The 26198-nt window shown below is 44.4% G+C and overlaps 1 protein-coding gene across 4 annotated transcripts in view; it reads left to right on the top strand.

Annotated features, from left to right (window-relative positions):
* NR5A2 (nuclear receptor subfamily 5 group A member 2) overlaps positions 1 to 26198 on the top strand; it is a 176687-nt gene that overhangs the window by 24714 nt on the left and 125775 nt on the right. For 2 of the 4 annotated variants that reach the window (XM_073592949.1, XM_073592950.1), the window contains exon 2: positions 25395 to 25513. In XM_073592949.1, the coding sequence (XP_073449050.1) occupies positions 25395 to 25513 (119 nt within the window). Of the gene's footprint in view, positions 1 to 19824; positions 19847 to 19874; positions 20218 to 25394; positions 25514 to 26198 lie in introns of those variants that run through there. The other 2 variants (XM_073592952.1, XM_073592948.1) reach the window with 2 other exon arrangements.

Here is a 26198-nt window from a genome sequence, read left to right as displayed (position 1 = left end):
ACTATAGAGTAAAATAAATAATTAACAGCAATAAACTGTTTTAAATTGTCATACATATATACTTGAAATCAAATTCTTATTATTTGTTGGTACTAACATGGTGTGGGTGGATTTCTGCCAGTCACAGGCTGTGTCATGTCTCTCCAGCCTGTTTCTTAGAATAACAGGGATGAGAAGCCTCCATCAATCTACATGTTATATTCCAGTTATAGCTGATTAGTGGACATGGAGGAGGGTGGAAGACTGGCCTGTCATTTACCACTGTGTATACACCCACATGTGTGACTCTATAGTCACATGGGCTGCTCAGATATGATAGGGAGGAAATGCTCAGCATAGAATCTCACTGAAAATTGAGCATGTGCAGAATTTTGCAACACTGCTCTGCAAAATCCCCAACAGCAGTGAGGAGCAGTGAGGACTTGGACAGAAGGTGGAGATAGAGAACAGCAGGATCAACCATTTTTTTGCAGAATACAGAAAATGAGTCTCATAGTGACTGAGTGAGTATGAACAGCATGTAATACACCATTTTTTGATAGTTTTTTATGATGTGGGTTTAGCCCCCGTTCACACTGAATCCGACTTTGAAATCGTGCGACTTCCCTTCACTGAATCAGATCAGTGTGACTTCAGGTGTGACTTGGCTGACATCTGTGTGACTTCATGCACAGATATCTATGCAAGTTGCACTTGAAATTGCAAAAAATAGTGCAGGAACCTTTTTTTCAATTCGGTGCGGCACCAAAAAGTCAGAGCCGCACCAATTTAAACAGTTACATTGCCGAAAATAGGGTGCGACTTGTCAAGTCACACCGGTGTGAACGGTGCTAAGTGACACTTTAATGCAGAGAATGCATTAGGATTAAAAAAAACAAACTTTTAGACTTTAGAACCACTTGAAATTGTTGTGTTACTCTGACAGCTTGTAACATCCTCTATTAGCTTCCGGACCTTTCCTTTTCCCTCTCAGTTCCATTTGTTCAGATTAGAACAAGCAGTGCACGTCAGTTGTGTACTACTCTGTAAACACTACAGATTCCATAGTCCATCTCCAGGGTGAGCACAAGAGGATGGCTATGTTCCTACATACAGTGGGGTGGATTTACTAAAACTGGAGAATGCAAAATCTGGTGCAGCTCTGCAAAAAATCTAATCATCTTCTAGGATTTTAATTTTTTTTCTTGTCAAAGCTTAAAGTGTTACTAAACCCAGGGCCCTGCATTCACTATATCTGGTCTCTCACAGTACACCGAACATGGAAATGCAAATATTTTAGTAACTATAAATTGCTAAATATCTTTTCTCATCAGCAGTATATAGCAGTCTTGTGACTTCTATCAGTGTCTGGTTAACGCCAGTAGGAGAATTTTCATCGTCCTCTGACTGTCCTATAAGGCTGCATGACCCTTGACCCTCTGTCTGGATAGTGCTGATTAGCCCTGTACTAATCACATGCATCCCCCCCCCCAATAAAAAAACAAAAACTACACACCAAACTGAGCATGTGCAGAGTGCCTTCAAGGCTCTGTACTATTAGCAGATGGATTGGGGACTGTGGAAGAAGGGGAGGATCAGAGAAGACAGGATTAAACAGCCTTTTTACACAATGCACAGGATTAACCCCTTAGGTTCCACAGTGAGTAGAGAAAGCATGCTTCACTGCATATACAGACTGATTTTACTGTTGTGGGCTTAGTAACACTTTAAATGAACAAGCTGAAGTTAACCCCCGTACACATGGGTCGAATGTCGGGAGACATCATCCAGTTAAAAAAAAAAAGTCAACGTTCGGTCTGTGTGTATGTCGGTCTGCCCAACAGAAGCCAGCCATTTGGCTGGCTTCTGTCAGACGAGCATGCTGGAAAACCAGCAGCCGACTGACTCTTGATCAACGCTCTCAGCCAATGGCAGAAAGCGCTGATCGGAGTGGTCTAGCGGGGGGAGAGGGGGGGGCATCCCCCTGTCAGAAGACAACAGCTCAGCAGAGGGGGATTGCTGCACTAACATTGGATGGTTAGTACAACTCAGACCGGAGCTGACAGTTTTTTTTTTTTTTTTTTTTCGTTCAACACATAGGGTTGAACGAAAAAAAAAAACTTGTGGTGTATAACAGGCATTAGAAGCTGATTGGCTACCATGCACAGCTGCACCAGACTTTGCACTCTCCAGTTTTATAAATAAATAAGGAACCGCGCTACGTGCATAAATGTGAAGATGTGAAAAATAAATGAATCGTAAGTGACAAAGATTGAGTAAAATCCTGCTGCTAAACACTATAACCTCGATATAAGGCAAAGATCAAATATACAGCAATCAGTGTAGCGCTGGACATAAGAGTGTAAGGCCTCTTTCACACGGGGCAGATCAGTCATGATCCGCCCCGTGAACACACGCTGGCTCAGCGGGGATCGCTCCGCCGATCCCCGCTGAGCAGGAAGATGACAGGTGCATCGCTGCACGCTGTGCAGCGACGGACCTGTCAGAGCGCCGCTCTCCCCTATGGGGGGATCGGATGATGACGGTCCGTAGTGTCCGTCGTCATCCGATCCGATCCGAAAACGGAGGGAAAAGTAGGTTTTTCCTCCGTTACACTTTTCGGATCGGAGCGGGGTCGGATGTCAGCGGACATGTCACCGCTGACATCCGACGCTCCATAGGGATGACTGTATGTCCGTTTTTCATCCGAAAACGGATGGATGAAAAACGGACATACGGATCATCCGTGTGAAAGAGGCCTAACTGGTGATTAGAAATTGGTGCACAATCTCTGATAATGCTAGGGTGTAATGCCGAATAAACAATGTAAATACACCAAAAATAATCATCTAAAGCTTATATCTATACAATACATAGTGATATTCCTTTTAAATATGGGACCATGCCAGAAATAGGTATGTGTGAAAAGAATAATAAAAGTGAAAAATAAAATAAAAAGTTCAAAAAAGTGTCCCAAATAACAATGTGTAAAATCCAAAAGAGATCCGGAGGAAGATATATTGCAGGATTCGGGAATATTCGATCCACCTCCCGTGCAGCCCACCACCAAATGGTAAAGATGAAGGCTTACCAGAAAGCCTGCGACCGCCCTTACTCAGGGGGGTCAGAACAAGCTTAGTTGTGGAAATGTCCAGGGATGATGGAGCCTCCGAGTCCTCTCTCACTACATCGGGCAGGCAGCCCACAGCAACGGGAACCCCGAAGAAGAAGTTCACAAGAATTCCCTCAATGTTTCTTCTCGGAAAAGGTCAGATATAAATGAGCAAAGATATGAACATGACTGGATGTCCAGACCGACAGGTAATGACTCAGTAGTGCAAACCACATGGGTCTCAGCCCAACCCAGAATCCAGAAGAAGATCAATGAATCTAGCATGGGTTGACTGCATGGACTCGAGTGGAGTCCATGCAGTCAACCCATGCTAGATTCATTGATCTTCTTCTGGATTCTGGGTTGGGCTGAGACCCATGTGGTTTGCACTACTGAGCCATTACCTGTCGGTCTGGACATCCAGTCATGTTCATATCTTTGCTCATTTATATCTGACCTTTTCCGAGAAGAAACATTGAGGGAATTCTTGTGAACTTCTTCTTCGGGGTTCCCGTTGCTGTGGGCTGCCTGCCCGATGTAGTGAGAGAGGACTCGGAGGCTCCATCATCCCTGGACATTTCCACAACTAAGCTTGTTCTGACCCCCCTGAGTAAGGGCGGTCGCAGGCTTTCTGGTAAGCCTTCATCTTTACCATTTGGTGGTGGGCTGCACGGGAGGTGGATCGAATATTCCCGAATCCTGCAATATATCTTCCTCCGGATCTCTTTTGGATTTTACACATTGTTATTTGGGACACTTTTTTGAACTTTTTATTTTATTTTTCACTTTTATTATTCTTTTCACACATACCTATTTCTGGCATGGTCCCATATTTAAAAGGAATATCACTATGTATTGTATAGATATAAGCTTTAGATGATTATTTTTGGTGTATTTACATTGTTTATTCGGCATTACACCCTAGCATTATCAGAGATTGTGCACCAATTTCTAATCACCAGTTACACTCTTATGTCCAGCGCTACACTGATTGCTGTATATTTACTCTCCAGTTTTAGTAAATCAATCCCATTGGGACCATGGAGAATGAATGTAGCAATCCTCTAACAGGAAATCAGATCACAGCAGCAAAACAGAAAAAAAAGAAGGAATTTGGAAATTTTAAATTGTCTGAGATCAATAGATATACTATAGCAATACTATAAAATGCACTTGGATAGATATATTTAAAAAACAGTGTCATTTATTTAAAACATAAATTTATCATAGTTTAAATGTGATATAAACTTCTTCATATTTCAAAAAAGTGTATATAAAATGTCTGATTGTAATGGAGCTGAAATTAAGAAAGAAAAAAAATGATTTAAAAGGTTAAGTAACTTTTTAAGAGAGAGGAAAGAGAGTGAGTGAGAAGAATAGAAGACAGACAGAGATATGGAGAACAAGGAACAGAGGTGGGGACTTATATTGTCCCTTTCCATAGTTTTTGTATTTTCAGTGTTTGCATACATCTATAAAACCATGTGCAGCTTAGTAAAAAGCGATCTTTATTATATATGTGAACCTTTGCTGCCAACAATGTGACTTGAAATTCTTGTGTTATAGTAAAGAGGGCTTGGCTGACAGTTATGCCTGTAAAATAAAAAGAACGAATCTTCCACTTCTGTCCCATGAAAATCACACCATGACATCCCTCCAATGAAATAATCCTAAAAGGATCGATTAAAGAACGATCTAAATATACACCCCAGGAGAAGGAAATCGGATATTTGGTTAGGAAATAATTAGTAAAGAAATCGCTCACCTTGGTGTCCCCTCCCGTGTGTGTGGACATCGGCTGCTGTCACATGCGGACCCGACACACAGCATTTTATTACATTGAACGAAATATACAATGACAGCATATAAAACATTCGCAGGGAAATAAAAAGACTGTAAAACGGGAGTTCGGCCGATTCTTGAGCAAAGTGCATTTCACAGAGTTTACAAACGAAATCCGTCTAGATTAGTCTGTTTTTCTATAACTTTTCGGTGTTTGAAGAAAACAATGGGGGGCTAAATATAGATCTAAATGAGGGTATTGTGGAGGAGTCGGTGATTAGAGAGGATCATTCAATAAATACACAATGGGGGTCATTACTGGGGTCGGGGATTTCATCTAACAATCGCATATATGTCTACAAATACATACAAATTCTACATACAGGTCCATACAAATATTAAAAATATATATATTATCAAACGAAATGACGGATTAGAATAGATCTAGTGTTTAAATGCTATACATGTTTACATGCCCCTTTTTTACTTATATATAAATCGATCCAGTCCAAAGACTATCCATAGATTTCTACATTGCATTGACTTCTTAGCGATGATTGCAGCAACACATCTGATCGCTGCTTGTTCGTTTGTTTCTGAATTTAGATGTTTGCACATATGTTGAAATAAATGACAGTAAAGATAATTTTTGGTGGAAAAATTCGTGTTTTTTTTTCTCCTTTCCTTCTCTGGAATGCTGCTGGAAATAAAATACCTGTTTGCACAACCTCTTGACTCCAGCAGTTACGTGGTGATAAGGTTAATTTTTAATTAAATTGTGATGTTACATTGTGTAAAGAGAGCTTATTTGCACAGAGGGAAATAAAAACGGTGTAAAACTTCAGCTTTGGTACCTTTCCACATGTGTCTTATTACAATAACAGTAATCAGCAGCTGGGGTGCACCCAGACACATAGGGGGTATTTACTAAAACTGGAGAGAGCAAAATCTGGTGCAGCTCTGCATAGAAACCAATCCAAAGTTTAACTGAACAAGCAGAAGTTAGAAGCTGATTGGCTACCATGCACAACTGCACCCGATTCTGAGTGCTTCAGTTTTTATAGTAAATCTGCCCCATAAATTTGTCTTGTATTGTTCTAGTTTTAGTAATTCAATATGTCAAATCTGCAGAACAGTGGGGTTGATTTAGTAAAACTGAAGAGTGAACAAATCGGGTGCAGCTCTGCATAAAAACCAATCAGCTTCCAAGTTTTGTTGTCCAAGCTTAATGAAACAAGCTGACATTAGAAGCTGATTGGCTACCATGCACAGCTGCACCAGATTCTAAGTGCACCAGTTTTAGTAAATCAACCCCATATAGATCTGTCCTGTATAGTTCTAGTTGTAGTCATTCAATATGTCAAATCTGCAGATCAGTGATAGCACTCAGCAGGCTAGAGTTTACTCTACAGGAACAGCAGAGTTTTATGGTCAGTGATATTTATTTTAACACTTAGACCCCTTTCACACTGAGGCCGTGGCCGCGTTAGCTTTTCAGACGCTAGCGGGTGCTTTAACCAGAAAAAAGGGGTTAAAAGCTCCCGTTTTGCATCACTTTCAAATTGATTTTCAGTCGTTTTGGAAGCACTGCCCATTCATTGCAATGGGCAGGGGCGTTTTGGGAGCGCTCCCAAACCGCCCCAAAGATGCTGCTTGCAGGACATTTTCTAACGTCCCGCAAGCGCACCGCCCGGGTGTGAAAGCACCCATTGCAATGAATGGGAGGCAGTTTTCAGGCACGTTACAGGTACTATTTCTAGTATTTCTAGCGCTAAAATGCCTGAAAACTGCCTCAGTGTGAAAGGGGTCTTATAGTGGCCATGCATGTGTCGATCGCTGTGCAATTACATCAAAACCATCTAACCAACAAACAATTAAATAGGTATACATAACTTGTATAATGTATGGTCAGCCTTAGATCAGATTCAATCAAACTACGTTGATTGGTCAAGGCAGGAAATTATCGATCATTTTGTATGGTTTGGCAGCACTCAGCTCCTTTGGACATGAATGTATTAGTATTTCACCAATCAGATTATGAGATTGCATTGTGAAAACAGAGGTGTGATCGATAACTTGCAATTCTATCTTTCAGCTATCGATCAAAATCCAATTCCCTGTGTGTGTGTGAGGTATCAGTTGAATGGGTTGTGCACTATAGATGGATTATTCCTATTGGGAGAGATCAATTAGCCATTTGTATGAGATTGCCTGTGATGCTTACCTTGTGGGGCTGATTTTCTAAAGGAGTGGAGACTTTTCATCTAGAAAAGGACATGCCAACTTTGCAAAGTGCAATAACAAAGGGTGATATTTACTAAAACAGGAGCACACAGAATCTGGTGAAGCTGTGGTTAGTACCCAGTCAACTTCTAACTTCAGCTTGGTCAATTAAGCTTTGACAATAAAACCTGGAAGCTGATTGGTTATTATTTACAGCTGCACCAGATTCTGTGTGCACCATGAACCCCCCCCCCCCAAAGTGAACTGTGCTCATTTCAAATACTCAATTATGTGTTAGCAATAGTATTTTGATAGCAACTGATTGGTGAATTGAAGTCACTTTATTTACCACCCTCAGGAAACAATCACTTTGCTAAGTAAAAAGGCACTACTCCTTTAGATCGTCTGTCAGTCAGGACATAAAGTATGAGAGGAGCTGTGAATGGACGTGTTATACCTGATCTCTGTTTAGGTGTGTATAACATATGAAGATCATTGGAATTCAGTGCAATAATAGGATGTAGACCTTGGTGAAATGAGTGTGATGTTGTAGATTCCCATCCCCAGTGCACAAGTACCCCCAACAAGTCATGCTTTCAGGAATTTTTTAAGGAGACACTAAACCATATCCTTATTTTCCCCAAAAAATTGACACATTTAGGGGTCGATTTACTAAAGGCAAATAGGCTTTGCAATCTGCAAGTGCAGTTGCTCCAGAGCTTAGTAAATGAGGTAAAGCTTCACTTTGCAAAGAATACCCAATCACGTGCAAGGTAAAAACAAACAAAAAAAATGCATTTTTTTCTTGCATGTGATTGGGTATTCTTTGCAAAGTGAAGCTACCTAATTTACTAAGCTCTGGAGCAACTGCTCTTGCAGAGTGCAACTGCAGTCTATTTGCCTTTCGTAAATTAAACCTAATGTCCCTGTAATCTATTTTTCATGAAACAGTTTTTACTGTGTTTTTCTGCCTCCTTGTAATGTCCTCTGGGAACTTCCCATAGTCTTCAGACCTTAGTGCATCTTGGGAGTGAACAAGAAGGGGTGGCTACATTTCGTCATATGTGGGGACCATGGAGAATGTAACCACCCTCTAATAGGAAGTCAGATCACAGCAGCAAAAAAAAAAAAAAAAAAAAAAGGAATTCGGAGATTTGGAGGAGGCTGAGAGCAATACATAGTTACATAGTAGGTGAGGTCAAAAAAAGACGCAAGTCCATCAAGTCCAACCTATGTGTGTGATTATATGTCAGTATTACATTGTATATCCCTGTATGTTGCGGTCGTTCAGGTGCTTATCTAATATTTTTCTTCTAATTTTAATGAGTGGCCACGAGTCTTGTTAAACTCTCTTCTGCGAAAAAGTTTTATCCCTATTGTGGGGTCACCAGTATGGTATTTGTATATTGAAATCATATCCCCTCTCAAGCGTCTCTTCCCCAGACAGAATAAGTTCAGTGCTCGCAACCTTTCCTCATAACTAAGATCCTCCAGACCCTTTATTAGCTTTGTTGCCCTTCTTTGTATTTGCTCCATTTCCAGTACATCCTTCTTGAGGACTGGTGCCCAGAACTGGACAGCATACTCTAGGTGCGGCCGGACCAAAGTCTTGTAGAGTGGGAGAATTATCATTTTATCTCTGGAGTTGATCCCCTTTTTAATGCATGCCAATATTCTGTTTGCTTTGTTAGCAGCAGCTTGGCATTGCCTGCCATTGCTGAGCCTATCATCTACTAGGACCCCCAGGTCCTTTTCCATCCTAGATTCCCCCAGAGGTTCTCCCCCCAGTGTATAGATTGCATTCATATTTGTGCCACCCAAATGCATTATTTTACATTAGGTACTGTGTTAAGAATGCTTACTTGAATAAAACCTTGTCTAGGCTTTATATCAATGACAGCAGTTTGGTATTTTTGACAGCTATTTTATCTAAAGAAACATGGCTTGTTGGGGGTACCTGAGGACTGAGGTTGGGAATCATTCTTCTAGAAGAATGTCTACATCTATAGGGGGTGATTTACTAAAACTGGAGAGTGCAAAATCTGGTGCAGCTGTGCATGGTAGCCAATCAGCTTCTAACTTCAGTTTGCTCAATTAAGCTTTAACAATAAAACCCAGAAGCTGATTGGTTTCTCTGCAGAGCTGCACCAGATTCTGTGTGTACCCGTTTTAGTAAATCTACTCCAAAGTGAACTGTGCTCATTGCAAATACCCAATTGTTTGCTAGCAATAGTATTTTGATAGCTGCAACAGATTTTGCATTCTCCAGTTTTAGTAAATCAACCCCATAGTTAGTTGTTAGTTCTGTTTCCTGCATAATGACTCATGATCTGTTTATGTGACTTAAAGTGGAGTTCCAGCTTTTTATTTTTACAAAAACCACCCCTGGGATGTTTGTACCTAAATTATTAACAAACTGTATTACTATTTAACGTGGGTCTTCTAAATTTTTTTTTTTTTTAACTAACCTTGCTGCTCCTTTCTGAGCATGATCCCATCTTCATTGTGGGCATGTGAAGCCCAATAGTATCTTCTTTCGGGATACAGCACTGCTGGCTACCCAGCATGCACCTCCTGACCTTGTGCATGCGCATAAACCACAGCGTGGCTACCAGCGGGGGATGCCCATTGATTCCTGGGATTGACAAAACTCATCTCCCAGGTGCCAATGCATGGCCAGAAATGATGTACCTCGCCGTGGCGAGATACACCAGAAGAGCAGCAACCCTGCAGAAAGAAGGTTAGTAGACTAAAAAAAAAAATGACCAATGCAGATTTATACTACAATAAAGAACAGGAAGACACAAAGTTGTCAATTTGGGTGGAACTCTGCTTTAGCTGACTATACATTATACAATTTTATTGTTTCTTGTTGTGTAGTGCAAGGGCCTGCCTAATTGCATACAAATTGAAAGTGTTTAGGTCTGACCTCATATTATATGGTTTTGGTAAACCTGAAGGAAAATTGTACAAGAAAAATGAACTATCATTGGTAGCTGACTTAATCAAGCAATGTGAAGACAGCAGTGTGCCATGAGCAGTATTGACATGGGGGTGGGCTGTCATTGATTGGGTGACGTCATACATCAATAGGAAGGATGTTGCTGGCTATGTCTGCACACATCTGATCAGCCTGGGCTCTGTAACTTGGATGAAGGCAGCGATGGCACATAGTTACATAGTTACATAGTAGGTGAGGTTGAAAAAAGACACACGTCCATCAAGTCCAACCTATGTGTGTGATTATGTGTCAGTATTACCTTACATATCCCTGTATATTGCGGTCATTCAGGTGATTATCTAATAGTTTCTTGAAGCTATCAATGCTCCTCGCTGAGACCACCGCCTGTGGAAGGGAATTCCACATCCTTACCGCTCTTACAGTAAAGAACCCTCTACGTAGTTTAAGGTTAAACCTCTTTTCTTCTAATTGTAATGAGTGGCCACGAGTCTTATTAAACTCTCTTCTGCGAAAAAGTTTTATCCCTATTGTGGGGTCACCAGTACAGTATTTGTAAGTTGAAATCATATCCCCTCTCAAGCGTCTCTTCTCCAGAGAGAATAAGTTCAATGCTCGCAACCTTTCCTCATAACTAAGATCCTCCAGACCCTTTATTAGCTTTGTTGCCCTTCTTTGTACTCGCTCCATTTCCAGTACATCCTTCCTGAGGACTGGTGCCCAGAACTGGACAGCATTCTCCAGGTGCGGCCGGACCAGAGTCTTGTAGAGCGGGAGAATTATCATTTTATCTCTGGAGTTGATCCCCCTTTTAATACATGCCAATATTCTGTTTGCCTTGTTAGCAGCAGCTTGGCATTGCATGCCATTGCTGAGCCTATCATCTACTAGGACCCCCAGGTCCTTTTCCATCCTAGATCCCCCCAGAGGTTCTCCCCCCAGTGTATAGATTGCATTCATATTTTTGCCACCCAAATGCATTATTTTACATTTTTCTACATTGAACCTCATTTGCCATGTAGTCGCCCACCCCATTAATTTGTTCAGGTCTTTTTGCAAGGTTTCCACATCCTGCGGAGAAGTTATTGCCCTACTTAGCTTAGTATCGTCTGCAAATACAGAGATTGAACTGTTTATCCCATCCTCCAGATCGTTTATAAACAAATTAAATAGGATTGGTCCCAGCACAGAACCCTGGGGAACCCCACTACCCACCCCTGACCATTCTGAGTACTCCCCATTTATCACCACCCTCTGAACACGCCCTTGTAGCCAGTTTTCAATCCAGGTACTCACCCTATGGTCCATGCCAAGGGACCCTATTTTGTACAGTAAACGTTTATGGGGAACTGTGTCAAATGCTTTTGCAAAATCCAGATACACCACGTCTACGGGCCTTCCTTTATCTAGATGGCAACTCACCTCCTCATAGAAGGTCACATGGCAGGGTGAAAGGATGAAGGCAGAGATGGCAAATAGCAGGGACCGAGGATGAGGGAAGAGATGGCACATGGCATGGTCAAAGGATGAAGGCAGCAATGGCACATGACAGGGTCAAAGGATGAAGGCAGAGATGGCAAATGGCAGGGACCGATGATGAGGGCAGAGATGGCACATGGCAAGGTCAGAGGATGGAGGCAGAGATGGCACATGGCAGTGTCCAAGGATGAGGACAGAGATGGCACATGGCAGGGTCTGAGGATGAGGGCAGATATGGCACTTGGCAGGGTCAGAGAATGAGGGCAGAGATGGCACATGGCAGGGTCAGAGGATGAGGGCAGAGATAATACATGGCAGGGTCCGAGGATGAGGGCAGCGATGGCACATGGCAGGGTCAGAGGATGGAGGCAGAGATGGCACATGGCAGTGTCCAAGGATGAGGACAGAGATGGCACATGGCAGGGTCTGAGGATGAGGGCACTTGGCAGGGTCTGAGGATGAGGGCAGAGATGGCACATGGCAGGGTCAGAGGAGGAGGGCAGCGATGGAACATGGCAGGGTCAGAGGATGAAGGCAGAGATGGCACATGGCAGGACTCTGAGGATGAGGGCAGAGATGGCACATGGCAGGGTCAGAGGATGAGCGCACAGATGGCATATGCAGGGTCAGAGGATGAGGGTAGAGATGGCCCATGGCAGGGTCAGAGGATGAAGGCAGTGATGGTACATGGCAGGGACCGAGGATGAGGGCAGAGATGGCACATGGCAGGGTCAGAGGATGAGGGCACAGATGGCACATGGCAGGGTCAGAGCATGAGGGCAGAGATGGCACATGGTAGGGTCAGAGGATGAGGGCAGTGATGGTACATGGCAGGGTCCGAGGATGAGAGCAGAGATGGCACATTGCAGGGTCAGAGGATGAGGGTAGAGGTGGCACATGGTAGAGTCAGAGGATGAGGGTAGAGATGGCACATGGCAGGGTCAGAGGATGAAGGCAGTGATGCTACATGGCAGGGACCAAGGATGAGGGCAGAGATGGCACATGGCAGGGTCAGAGGATGAGGGCAGAGATGGCACATGGCAGATTCTGAGGATGAGGGCAGTGATGGTACAAGGCAGGGTCCGAGGATGAGAGCAGAGATGGCACATGGCAGGGTCAGAGGATGAAGGCAGAGATGGCACATGGCATCTATACATATATAGATGTTTTGATGAACACTGTTTCTCTTTTAAATATTTTATATGTGGGTATGTAATATATAAAATTCAAATAAAGTTTAAATAAAAAAAAGGATGAAGGCAGCGATGGCACATGGCAGGGTCAGAAGATGAAGGCAGAGATGGCACTTGGCAGGGTCCGAGGATGAGGGCAGAGATGGCACATGGCAGGGTCAGAGGGTGAAGGCAGAGAGGGCGCATGGCAGGGTCAGAGGATGAGGGCAGAGATGACATATGGCAGGGTCTGAGGATAAGGGCAGAGATGGCACATGGCAGGGTCTGAGGATGAGGGCAGAGATGGCACATGGCAGGGTCAGAGGATGAGGGCAGAGATGGCACATGGCAGGGTCAGAGGATGAGGGAAGCGATGGCACAGGGCAGGGTCTGAGGATGAGGGCAGAGATGGCACAGGGCAGGGTCAAAAGATGAGGGCAGCGATGGCACAGGGCAGGGTCTGAGGATGAGTGGAGCGATGGCACATGGCAGGGTCTGAGGATGGGGGCAGCGATGGCACATAGCAGGGTCAGAGGATGAGGGCAGAGATGGCACAGGACAGGGTCAGAGGATGAGGGCAGTGATGGCACATGGCAGGGTCAGAGGATGAGGGCAGAGATGGCACATGGCAAGGTCTGAGGATGAGGGCAGAGATGGCACATGGCAGGGTCAGAGGGTGAAGGTAGAGATGGAGCATGGCAAGGTCAGAGGATGAGGGCAGAGATGGCATATGGCAGGGTCTGAGAATGAGGGCAGAGATGGCACATGGCAGGGTCAGAGGATGAGGGCAGAGATGGCATATGGCAGGGTCAGAGGAAGAGGGCAGAGATGGCATATGGCAGGGTCAGAGGATGAGGGCAGCGATGGCACATGGCAGGGACAGAGGATGAGGGCAGAGATGGCACAGGGCAGGGTCAGAGGATAAGGGCAGAGCTGGCACATGGCAGGGTCAGAGGATGAGGGCAGAGATGGCACAGGGCAGGGTCAGAGGATGAGGGCAGAGATGGCACATGGCAAGGTCTGAGGATGAGGGCAGAGATGGCACAGGGCAGGGTCAGAGGATGAGGGCAGAGATGGCATATGGCAGGGTCAGAGGATGAGGGCAGAGATGGCACATGGCAGGGTCAGAGGATGAGGGCAGAGATGGCACATGGCAGGGTCTGAGGATGAGGGCAGAGATGGCACATTGCAGGGTCCGAGGATGAGGGCAGAGATGGCACATAGCAGGGTCTGAGGATGAGGGCAGAGATGGCACATAGCAGGGTCCGAGGATGAGGGCAGCGATGGCACATGGCAGGGACAGAGGATGAGGGCAGAGATGGCACATGGCAGGGACAGAGGATGAGGGCAGAGATGGCACAGGGCAGGGTCTGAGGATGAGGGCAGAGATGGCATAGGGCAGGGTCAGAGGATGAGGGCAGAGATGGCATATGGCAGGGTCAGAGGATGAGGGCAGAGATGGCACATGGCAGGGTCAGAGGATGAGGGCAGAGATGGCACATAGTAGGGTCTGAGGATGAGGGCAGAGATGGCACAGGGCAGGGTCAGAGGATAAGGGCAGAGATGGCACATGGCAGGGTCAGAGGATGAGGGCAGAGATGGCACATGGCAGGGTCTGAGGATGAGTGCAGAGATGGCACATGGCAGGTTCTGAGGGTGAGGGCAGAGATGGCACATGGCAGGGTCAGAGGAAGAGGGCAGAGATGGCACATGGCAGGGTCTGAGGATGAGGGCAGTGATGGCACATGGCAGGGTCTGAGGATGAGGGCAGAGATGGCACATGGCAGGGTCAGAGGATGAGGGCAGAGATGGCACATGGCTGGGTCTGAGGATGAGGGCAGTGATGGCACATGGCAGGGTCTGAGGATGAGGGCAGAGATGGCACATGGCAGGGTCTGAGGATGGGGGCAGAGATGGCACATGGCAGGGTCAGAGGATGAGGGCAGTGATGGCACATGGCAGGGTCTGAGGATGAGGGCAGTGATGACACATGGCAGGGTCTGAGGATGAGGGCAGAGATGGCACATGGCAGGGTCTGAGGATGGGGGTAGAGATGGCACTTTGCAGGGTCAGAGGATGAGGGCAGAGATGGCACATGGCAGGGTCTAAGGCTGAGGGCAGTGATGGCACATGGCAGGGTCTGAGGATGAGGGCAGAGATGGCACATGGCAGGGTCAGAGGATGAGGGCAGATATGGCACATGGCAGGGTCTGATGGTGAGGGCAGAGATGGCACATGGCAGGGTCAGAGGATGAGGGCAGAGATGGCACATGGCAGGGTCAGAGGATGAGGGCAGAGATGGCACATGGCAGGGTCTGATGGTGAGGGCAGAGATGGCACATGGCAGGGTCAGAGGATGAGGGCAGAGATGGCACATGGCAGGGTCAGAGGATGAGGGCAGAGATGGCACATGGCAGGGTCTGAGGATGAGGGCAGTGATGGCACATGGCAGGGTCAGAGGATGAGGGTAGAGATGGCACATGGCAGGGTCTGAGGATGAGGGCAGAGATGGCACAGGGCAGGGTCAGAGGATGAGGGCAGTGATGGCACATGGCAGGGTCTGAGGATGAGGGCAGAGATGGCACATGGCAGGGTCAGAGGATGAGGGCAGTGATGGCACATGGCAGGGTCTGAGGATGAGGGCAGAGATGGCACATGGCAGGGTCAGAGGATGAAGGCAGAGATGGCACATGGCAGGGTCAGAGGATGAGGGCAGAGATGGCACATAGCAGGGTCTGAGGATGAGGGCAGAGATGGCACATAGCAGGGTCTGAGGATGAGGGCAGCGATGGCACATGGCAGGGATGGAGGATGAGGGCAGTGATGGCACAGGGCAGGGTCAGAGGATGAGGCCAGTGATGGCACATGGCAGGGTCAGAGGATGAGGGTAAAGATGGCACATGGCTGGGTCTGAGCATGAGGGCAGAGATGGCACAGGGCAGGGTCAGAGGATGAGGGCAGTGATGGCACATGGCAGGGTCTGAGGATGAGGGCAGAGATGGCACATAGCAGGGTCTGAGGGTGAGGGCAGAGATGGCACATGGCAGGGTCTGAGGGTGAGGGCAGAGATGGCACATGGCAAGGTCTGAGGATGAGGGCAGAGATGGCACATAGCAGGGTCTGAGGGTGAGGGCAGAGATGGCACTTTGCAGGGTCTGAGGTTGAGGGCAGAGATGGCACATGGCAGGGTCAGAGGATGAGGGCAGAGATGGCACATGTCAGGGTCAGAAGATGAGGGCAGAGATGGCACATGGCAGGGTCTGAGGATGAGGGCAGTGATGGCACATGGCAGGGTCAGAGGATGAGGGCAGAGATGGCACATGGCAGGGTCTGAGCATGAGGGCAGAGATGGCACAGGGCAGGGTCAGAGGATGAGGGCAGTGATGGCATATGGCAGGGTCTGAGGATGAGGGAAGAGATGGCACATGGCAGGGTCAGAGGATGAGGGCAGAGATGGCATATAGCAGGGTCTGAGGGTGAGGTAAGAGATGGCACATGGCAGGGTCTGAGGGTGAGGGCAGTAATGGCACATGGCAGGGTCTGAGGATGAGGGCAGAGATGGTACTTTGCAGGGTCTGAGGGTGAAGGCAGAGATAGCACATGGGAGGGTCAGAGGATGAGGGCAGAGATGGCACATGGCAGGGTCAGAGGATGAGGGCAGAGATGGCACATGGCAGGGTCTGAGGACGAGGGCAGAGATGGCACAGGGCAGGGTCAGAGGATGAGGGCAGTGATGGCACATGGCAGGGTATGAGGATGAGGGCAGAGATGGCACATGGCAGGGTCAGAGGATGAGGGCAGAGATGGCACATAGCAGGGTCTGAGGATGAGGGCAGTGATGGCACAAGGCAGGGTCTGAGGATGAGGGCAGAGATGGCACATAGCAGGGTCTGAGGGTGAGGGCAGGGATGGCACATGGCAGGGTCTGAGGGTGAGGGCAGTGATGGCACATGGCAGGGTCTGAGAATGAGGGCAGAGATGGCACAGGGCAGGGTCAGAGGATGAGGGCAGTGATGGCACTTTGCAGGGTCTGAGGGTGAGCGCAGAGATGGCACATGGCAGGGTCAGAGGATGAGGGCAGAGATGGCACTTTGCAGGGTCTGAGGATGAGGGCAGAGATGGCACATGGCAGGGTCAGAGGATGAGGATAGAGATGGCACATGGCAAGGTCTGAGGGTGAGGGCAGAGATGGCACATGGCAGGGTCTGAGGGTGAGGGCAGTGATGGCACATGGCAGGGTCTGAGAATGAGGGCAGAGATGGCACAGGGCAGGGTCAGAGGATGAGGGCAGTGATGGCACTTTGCAGGGTCTGAGGGTGAGCGCAGAGATGGCACATGGCAGGGTCAGAGGATGAGGGCAGAGATGGCACTTTGCAGGGTCTGAGGATGAGGGCAGAGATGGCACACGGCAGGGTCAGAGGATGAGGGCAGAGATGGCACATGGCAGGGTCTGAGGGTGAGGGCAGAGATGGCACATGGCAGGGTCTGAGGATGAGGGCAGAGATGGCACAGGGCAGGGTCTGAGGGTGAGGGCAGTAATGGCACATGGCAGGGTCTGAGGATGAGGGCAGAGATGGCACTTTGCAGGGTCTGAGGGTGAAGGCAGAGATAGCACATGGCAGGGTCAGAGGATGAGGGCAGAGATGACACATGGCAGGGTCAGCGGATGAGGGCAGAGATGGCACATGGCAGGGTCTGATGGTGAGGGCAGAGATGGCACATGGCAGGGTCAGAGGATGAGGGCAGAGATGGCACATGGCAGGGTCTGAGGATGAGGGCAGTGATGGCACATGGCAGGGTCAGAGGATGAGGGTAGAGATGGCACATGGCAGGGTCTGAGGATGAGGGCAGAGATGGCACATGGCAGGGTCAGAGGATGAGGGCAGTGATGGCACATGGCAGGGTCTGAGGATGAGGGCAGAGATGGCACATGGCAGGGTCAGAGGATGAGGGCAGAGATGGCACATGGCAGGGTCAGAGGATGAGGGCAGAGATGGCACATAGCAGGGTCTGAGGATGAGGGCAGTGATGGCACATGGCAGGGTCTGAGAATGAGGGCAGAGATGGCACAGGGCAGGGTCAGAGGATGAGGGCAGTGATGGCACAGGGCAGGGTCAGAGGATGAGGGCAGTGATGGCACATGGCAGGGTCAGAGGATGAGGGTAAAGATGGCACATGGCTGGGTCTGGGGATGAGGGCAGAGATGGCACAGGGCAGGGTCAGAGGATGAGGGCAGTGATGGCACATGGCAGGGTCTGAGGATGAGGGCAGAGATGGCACATGGCAGGGTCAGAGGTTGAGGGCAGACATGGCACATAGCAGGGTCTGAGGGTGAGGGCAGAGATGGCACATGGCAGGGTCTGAGGGTGAGGGCAGAGATGGCACATGGCAGGGTTTGAGGATGAGGGCAGAGATGGCACATGGCAGGGTCTGAGAGTGAGGGCAGAGATGGCACTTTGCAGGGTCTGAGGGTGAAGGCAGAGATGGCACTTTGCAGGGTCTGAGGGTGAGGGCAGAGATGGCACATGGCAGGGTCAGAGGATGAGGGCAGAGATGGCACATGGCAGGGTCAGAGGATGAGGGCAGAGATGGCACATGGCAGGGTCTGAGGGTGAGGGCAGTGATGGCACATGGCAGGGTCAGAGGATGAGGGCAGAGATGGCACATGGCAGAGTCAGAGGATGAGGGCAGAGATGGCATATAGCAGGGTCTGAGGGTGAGGTAAGAGATGGCACATGACAGGGTCTGAGGGTGAGGGCAGTAATGGCACATGGCAGGGTCTGAGGATGAGGGCAGAGATGGCACTTTGCAGGGTCTGAGGGTGAAGACAGAGATAGCACATGGCAGGGTCAGAGGATGAGGGCAGAGATGGCACATGGCAGGGTCAGAGGATGAGGGCAGAGATGGCATATGGCAGGGTCTGAGGATGAGGGCAGAGATGGCACAGGGCAGGGTCAGAGGATGAGGGCAGAGATGGCACATGGCAGGGTCAGAGGATGAGGGCAGAGATGGCACATGGCAGGGTCAGAGGATGAGAGGATGAGGGCAGAGATGGCACATGGCAGGGTCAGAGGATGAGGGCAGAGATGGCACATGGCAGGGTCTGAGGGTGAGGTAAGAGATGGCACATGACAGGGTCTGAGGGTGAGGTAAGAGATGGCACATGACAGGGTCTGAGGGTGAGGGCAGTAATGGCACATGGCAGGGTCTGAGGATGAGGGCAGAGATGGCACTTTGCAGGGTCTGAGGGTGAAGGCAGAGATAGCACATGGCAGGGTCAGAGGATGAGGGCAGAGATGGCACATGGCAGGGTCAGAGGATGAGGGCAGAGATGGCATATGGCAGGGTCTGAGGATGAGGGCAGAGATGGCACAGGGCAGGATCAGAGGATGAGGGCAGAGATGGCAGATGGCAGGGTCAGAGGATGAGAGGATGAGGGCAGAGATGGCACATGGCAGGGTCAGAGGATGAGGGCAGAGATGGCACATGGCAGGGTTTGAGGGTGAGGACAGAGATGGCACATGGCAGGGTTTGAGGGTGAGGGCAGAGATGGCACATGGCAGGGTCAGAGGATGAGGGCAGAGATGGCACATGGCAGGGTTTGAGGGTGAGGGCAGAGATGGCACATGGCAGGGTCAGAGGATGAGGGCAGAGATGTTACATGGCAGGGTTTGAGGGTGAGGGCAGAGATGGCACTTTGCAGGGTCAGAGAAGAGGAAGGTGAATGATATGATTGGTGATTCCTGCTTGTGTCTACCATCTGCATTGTGTAAAGTGAAAGCAGCAACATAAGTCCTGATCCTCCATCAGGACACCTCCACATACATGAGACTGGATGATATGAAATGAAGAGCAGTGAGCCCCAGGCTCCTCCCAGACTCCTCCCAGGCTCCTCCCCCAGGCTCTCCGTGTTCCATGCTGGCGATCTCCTATCTGGATAGACGGAGAGAAGCACCAACTTCACAACTTACGGAGACACAACATTGCGAGGGAGGCGTGGCTACAGGAGGTGGCCCTGATTGGAGGAGACGCGGCAGAGGCAATCCAGCCCCCAGCGCTTGACAGAGTGACAGGGATGAGAAGAGACATAGCTCAGCCTGGCCGGCTGGATCACACAGAGCTTGGGAGGGGAGCCAGGAGGTACGGGCTGTCCATTCCTTTCCTTCTACACACTTGTCAGCGCACCTGAGCCACACACACCTATATACTACTACTGAGTGCTTGTGTATATGACAAGTCCACCTCCTGCCCCCCACCTACCTACCTCCTCCCCCCTCACCACCACAGGAGCCAATGCCGCCCGTCCACAGACACTAGTCCGGCAGGCGGCACATGTCATTCCCGGCAGGCGGCACTTAGTCACTTACCTCTGCTGACATCACAGCGCACTGCCGGCTCCCTGTGTGCGGCGGGTGTCTCCTGTCCCGGCATGCTGCCCAAGGTGGAGTCCGAAGCTTTAGGATTGTCCCGGTCACACGGGGAGCACGGACACATGCCGGACAACATGCAAGGTAAGTGGCCCTCCGATCTCTATACAGGGGCCCGAACTTATCACAGAGGGGAAGGGACACACATCCCATCACGAGCCACAAACTGGTAAAATGTTCTTCTGTGATTGAGGCTTTGTAATGGGATAGACATTCCTTCTATGGGGAGAAAAATTATATCTATATCTTTCGAACTGCATCTATCTATCTATCTATCTATCTATCTATCTATCTATCTATCTATCTATCTATCATCTAACTATCGATCTGTCTGTCTATCTATCTATCTAACTAGCTATCTGTCTGTCAATCTATCTATCTATATAATATATAGTTTTTCCAGTATATATTTATATAATATATATTTATATATATTTATATATAATCAAATATTGTATGGTATATAGTAGGTCTGTGCCTATAGGCTGCAGAGGCATAGGGGCGGCTTTTCCAAGTACAGTTCTTGGCCACTCTGCCTCCCATCATCAGTAGTTATGATCATCTCATATCAGCTTATTTACACATTGAAGCTAATTTGCTAAAGCGGTTGTGAATCTTCACTAAAATAAAAATGGTGTGAATATTCCTTTCCATTATCCATGTATGTGAAAAAAGCATCATTATTGGGTATTCAAAGTGATCAGGTACTGACATATAAATAAAGTGAACATTTACACATTTTTTTTTTTTTTTAGTGAAGAATCTCAACTCCTTTGGTAAACCAGCTTTATTTTCCACACATTATCACAGTATTCTAAGCCAGGCTAGGACCATAAAAATAACATATTGTCTGGTTAAGGAGGTGATTCTAAAGGAGGGGATGCCAAAAGTTGTATGCCTATAGATCTGTATATATATATATATATATATATATATATATATATATATATATATATATATATATACACATATCTTTCTACCTATATAGGTGGCTGTCACAGAGACAGGACAGGATCCATATTCTGCTGCCTCGGCTCCCATGTTAGTTACGATGTGGGGTACAGTAGGTATATATATATATATATATATATATATATATATTATATTATTATATTATATATAACGTGCCCATACACACACACACAGATGGACAGATGGTGTGTGTGTAGCTATGTGACATAAATGTGCCCAAGCTCAGATAGATCAGTGGATGACAAGTTGCACATGTAATACTCTATATAAAATAATATTGTGTCAATTTCCCCTTCCCCACTTCCTATATAGAAGTATGTGACAATGAGAATACAGGATATCCAAGTATAGGACTGTGACAGGGAATTAGGGAAGATGATCACACAGAGGTCATCCTGTGTCATGCAGTTCTAGGATACACTGTATACATGGTACAGATATTGACAGTTACACAGCACTTTATTGGACTCATTAGTGTTGGTGATAATGAGCATAATGAGAGAATAGATATACATACAGACGATCCAATAGGCACTTGTATTGTACAGGAAACAGAGACCTTGTGTATAGGTGGTTGTGTTCTCAGAAATTCCTCTAATATTCACATTTTTTTCAATGCAGTTTATTGCAGGGAGCATTAATATGATTTATTTTGATACTGACGCTATTAAATATGTCCAGTTAAAGTATATCCGTTTGCTTAGCTCTAGTTTTTATATCAAATTCAAAGCCCAGTTCTTAACTTTAGTTCAAACCGAAGCTTTAAGCTTGCACATATACAGGTTTATATTCAGTATTTATATATAGATATATATCCACATATATCTATATATCTATTTATATATATCTATATATATATATACAGATATATATATATATAGATAGATCTATCTATCTATCTATCTATATATATATAGATAGATAGATATCTATCTATATATATATCTGTATATATATAGTAAAAATATAATAAAAGTAAAAATATAATCATCTCTACCAAGTAAGAATATAATTTTCTTAATGTACTTGCAATTTATTTTCATGTAAGTGAAAATAAATTGTAAGTGCATTAAATAAATTATTTTCAAGTTTATTATATTGTTACTTAGTAGAAATTATTATATTCTTGCTTCGTAGAAACTATTACATTCTTACTTAGTACAGATTGTTATATTATAATTTAGTAAAGATTATTTGACACACAGAGAATTTGAAAATCCCAGGTTTTCTTTCTGTTATATTAATATTTATTTTATTTATTTGAATTCTTATTTCTTTCAAGTTTTATTTAATAGAATAAGCAGCTAACATTTAAATCATTTTTTAGAAATGTAAATATACTGAGAAATTCACATGAATAGTAGACACATTTTCCTTAGAAATGTTTGATTTGAAAACACTGAAACACTGAAATTTAGGAAACTGGAGGCGACTGTGTAGACAGTAGAATAGTAAAGTTTCTGTATTAAACTAATTGGAGCTCACATTTCTGCCTAATTCAAGCTGACTCGTTAAACTGATACAATGTAGGCAATATAGTGGATGCAGGTTGTACAACTCCAAAACTATTTTATGACAGAGCTGCTAGTTTTTATTTCCATTTTGCTAAGCTTGACCATTTTTGGTCCTGTTTGGTAAATGACTTGTTTATTGTAGAGTGTTTATTTTGTTATTTTTAGTATTCATATGAAAATAAGTTTATTTATCCCTATTTTGAAGTTATGTACATGCAGACTTTTGCCATAAAGTCAAGTAAAAACAAAATAGATTGTTTTTTTTAACTGATAAACTAGCAACCAGTGTTCTAGCTTTACTGTTGGTGTACTTATAATTGCACCTTTCACATGTATACACAGAAACACAATGGGTTTATAATGTATGGATAGTAAACAATGCTGTAATATACTAGTGTGTACATTCATACAATGTTTCTTAATTCTTATCTGCAGCTAAAGAGCCAAATAAGGTTTTATCTCTTTTTAAAGTAATTTGTAGGCACCAGGAGCTTACAATCTAGTCGGTGGCTCTGAATAGGTGGCATTTGTTGTGCAATGGGTTCATGCAATATGGACTGTCTGTATGAATTTATTGATGCCATTTTTCAAATATTCTTCTGAAAATGCAGCTCACAGTAATATTTTGAGAATTTCTTATAGGCACTGCAAATTCTTCTTCTTTCTAATCCTGTTCTAAAATTTTGCAATGGTAAAAGGTGGTATTTAGGGTGTATTATTTATTAACACAATTTGATCATGTGTTTTAACAGAGGAGAGACAGTTGATTTAACAATACATAATCTGCACCCTCAGCTGGGTTCACCTTAACTACCCAGTTAGGTTTAGAGGAAATTACATTTTTTTAATTCTAAACCTGACTGGGTATTTAAAGAGCTTTTATATAGATCAGCATTTTTTAAGTGTATTAGCACCAAAGGCTTTTGGATAATTTTCCTAATTCAGATCAATTGCTAGTAAAATATTATTAATGTACAGTATGAGAAGAGATATTTAATAAGAAAGCCTATGTGTTGGAGAAACACATATAAATATGTGATGTTCTAAATGACACTGAATGCAAAGAAATATATATATATATAGATATATCTATATATATAGATATATCTATATATATATCTATATATATAGATATATCTATATATATATATAGATATATATCTATATATATCTATATATATATATATAGATATATATCTATATATATATATTAATTAATTATGAACTTACTGATATACTAACTTGAAAACTTTTCACATAGACTTAAATCCAGTAATTTCACCTGAATTGTTTGTGTTATATAACTGTCTGTTTTAGAGTCATCTGATTAAGGTTTTTTTTTTGCATTACAATTAATACAATTGTTTATGATTCTGTCTCCTTATAGAAAGACATTTCAATATTTATAAAGCCTATTTAAATATAGTTATGGACACAATAACTATATATATAGTATATGGAGTATGTAACTATATATATATATATATATATATATATATATATATATATATATATATATATATATATATATATATATATATATATATATATATATATATATATATAATATTCAAAATCTGCAGTATATAACTGTGGGATGCATGTTTGCAGTTTAAGAGGGGTGTTACTTTTTTCCCAAGAGTCGGCTATGGAATGATCAATAACATGACTGCAGATTTTATTAGAGGATAAGGATAATTTAGAGGCCTAGCTGCAGCCTGTTTTTAAATTACAGTTAAAAGCTAGACTGAGTTGCAGCTAGTAGTATCATTTCTAATTTATGAACCACAGCTTTCACAAGTATGTAAGTCCCCAAATCAGTTATAGGCAACCTATCCCTCCATAGGGTATGGTGCTGTCCTGAGCAAGTCCTGACACAAAACAGAAGTCAACAGGATAGGCTGGGACCTATAGTTCCACAACATGCTGATTAATGAATAGCTTCCCTGAGATAAGAAGTAATGATCTGTGTTAGACCCAAACTAAATGTTTTTTTAATTTTTTTGGAAGATTTTTGAGCTGCCTTTTAATGAACACTAGCGCATACACAACATTATGCTGTCTAATGTATTGAAGGGTATATGGATGGTATTTCAAGCAAATCTGTCACTTCGAAAGAATGCAGAGACATGCAGCAATTCAATAATTGGACAAACTAACATTTTTCTCCAAGGCCATTTTTATCCAGATTAATGTTACAATGTAATCATGCATTCACTGTGGTGCTGACACATGAGATAACTGTGAACTATATCCAGAGATAGAGCAGTGTCGAGAGATCCGGTTCTGTACATCTTCCTTCAGCTGATAGGCTGCTTTGTGGATATATATATTTGTGGATATATGTTGGAGATTTAAATAAAAGGTGTCTCTGGTGTTATTGGGGAGTACCCCACAACATCAGCATGGACTTAAAAAATGCAATCGTGATTTCTGTATCATTTCATCCTGCTCTACAACACAGCTATTTACTTTTTGTGACAGGTTCACTTTAAGCATCATATTGGAAAAAATGAAGTCATAGTGGAACATCTGTCTATAATCTTTAACTTTTGCAAACCAGCTGTACAATTTTAGTCTCAATGTAAGCTCACCTAAAACGTTCGCTTTTGCAGCATTTCTTATGTCTAGTTTAAAAAGTACTTCATTTTAAAATCATCATTACGTTCTATATTTGTCTGCTATTATAAAACATAATGGTGTTATTGAGTGTGTTATTTGCTACCTACAGAAACAATAATTTTATTTTTAAGCTTTGTTCTCATTTTTACTCAGTGTCACAGTTTAAAATGATGGGTTACTCCTATGATGAGGACCTAGAGGAGATGTGTCCAGTCTGCGGGGACAAAGTATCTGGATATCATTATGGACTGCTGACCTGCGAGAGTTGCAAGGTGCGTATTTAAGAATGTCAGTATATGCTGCATGCATACAATCCAATCCAAAAAAGATGCTTAACAACTGTTATTACTCATTACGGTTTAACTGCACTACTATTGATTACATGGTTCTACTTAGAGGTCATGTAAACTCACGCAGCTGTGTATGTGAATATGAATATATCTGAATTATATATATATATATATATATATATATATATATATATATATATAAAATTCAGATATATTCATATATATATATATATATATATATATATATATATATATATATATATATATATATATATATATATATATATATGCTGTAATGCTGCAAAAACAAATAATAACCCTAAATGCATTATATAAATAAATTAATAAATATATATATATATTATATATATATATATATATATTTTTTTTTTTTTTTTTTGTTTATTTGTACAGTTTGCATTTTATTTTGCAATGCCGTTATGTCATTTTAGTGCTGTATATGTGGAAAACCCTGGAAGGCTGATTTAGGGTTCTAAGTAAAGAACTTGCAAAGTTTCACCAGATATAGTTGTGCATATGTGCATTAGAAGCAAACAAAACTGTTCTTGTATATATAGCATGTATGGTTATCAGGTTTATATACAGTCACTGGAAAAGGACTGAACAAATCCCAGGATTCTATCTAGGGCCTACTTTTTCTATTATT

Source organism: Aquarana catesbeiana, linkage group LG07 (genome assembly GCF_042186555.1).
Source record: "Aquarana catesbeiana isolate 2022-GZ linkage group LG07, ASM4218655v1, whole genome shotgun sequence".
Lineage (NCBI taxonomy): Eukaryota > Metazoa > Chordata > Amphibia > Anura > Ranidae > Aquarana > Aquarana catesbeiana.
The sequence above is the reverse complement of the archived record's forward strand: the minus strand, read 5'-3'. Positions and strand labels throughout refer to the sequence as shown.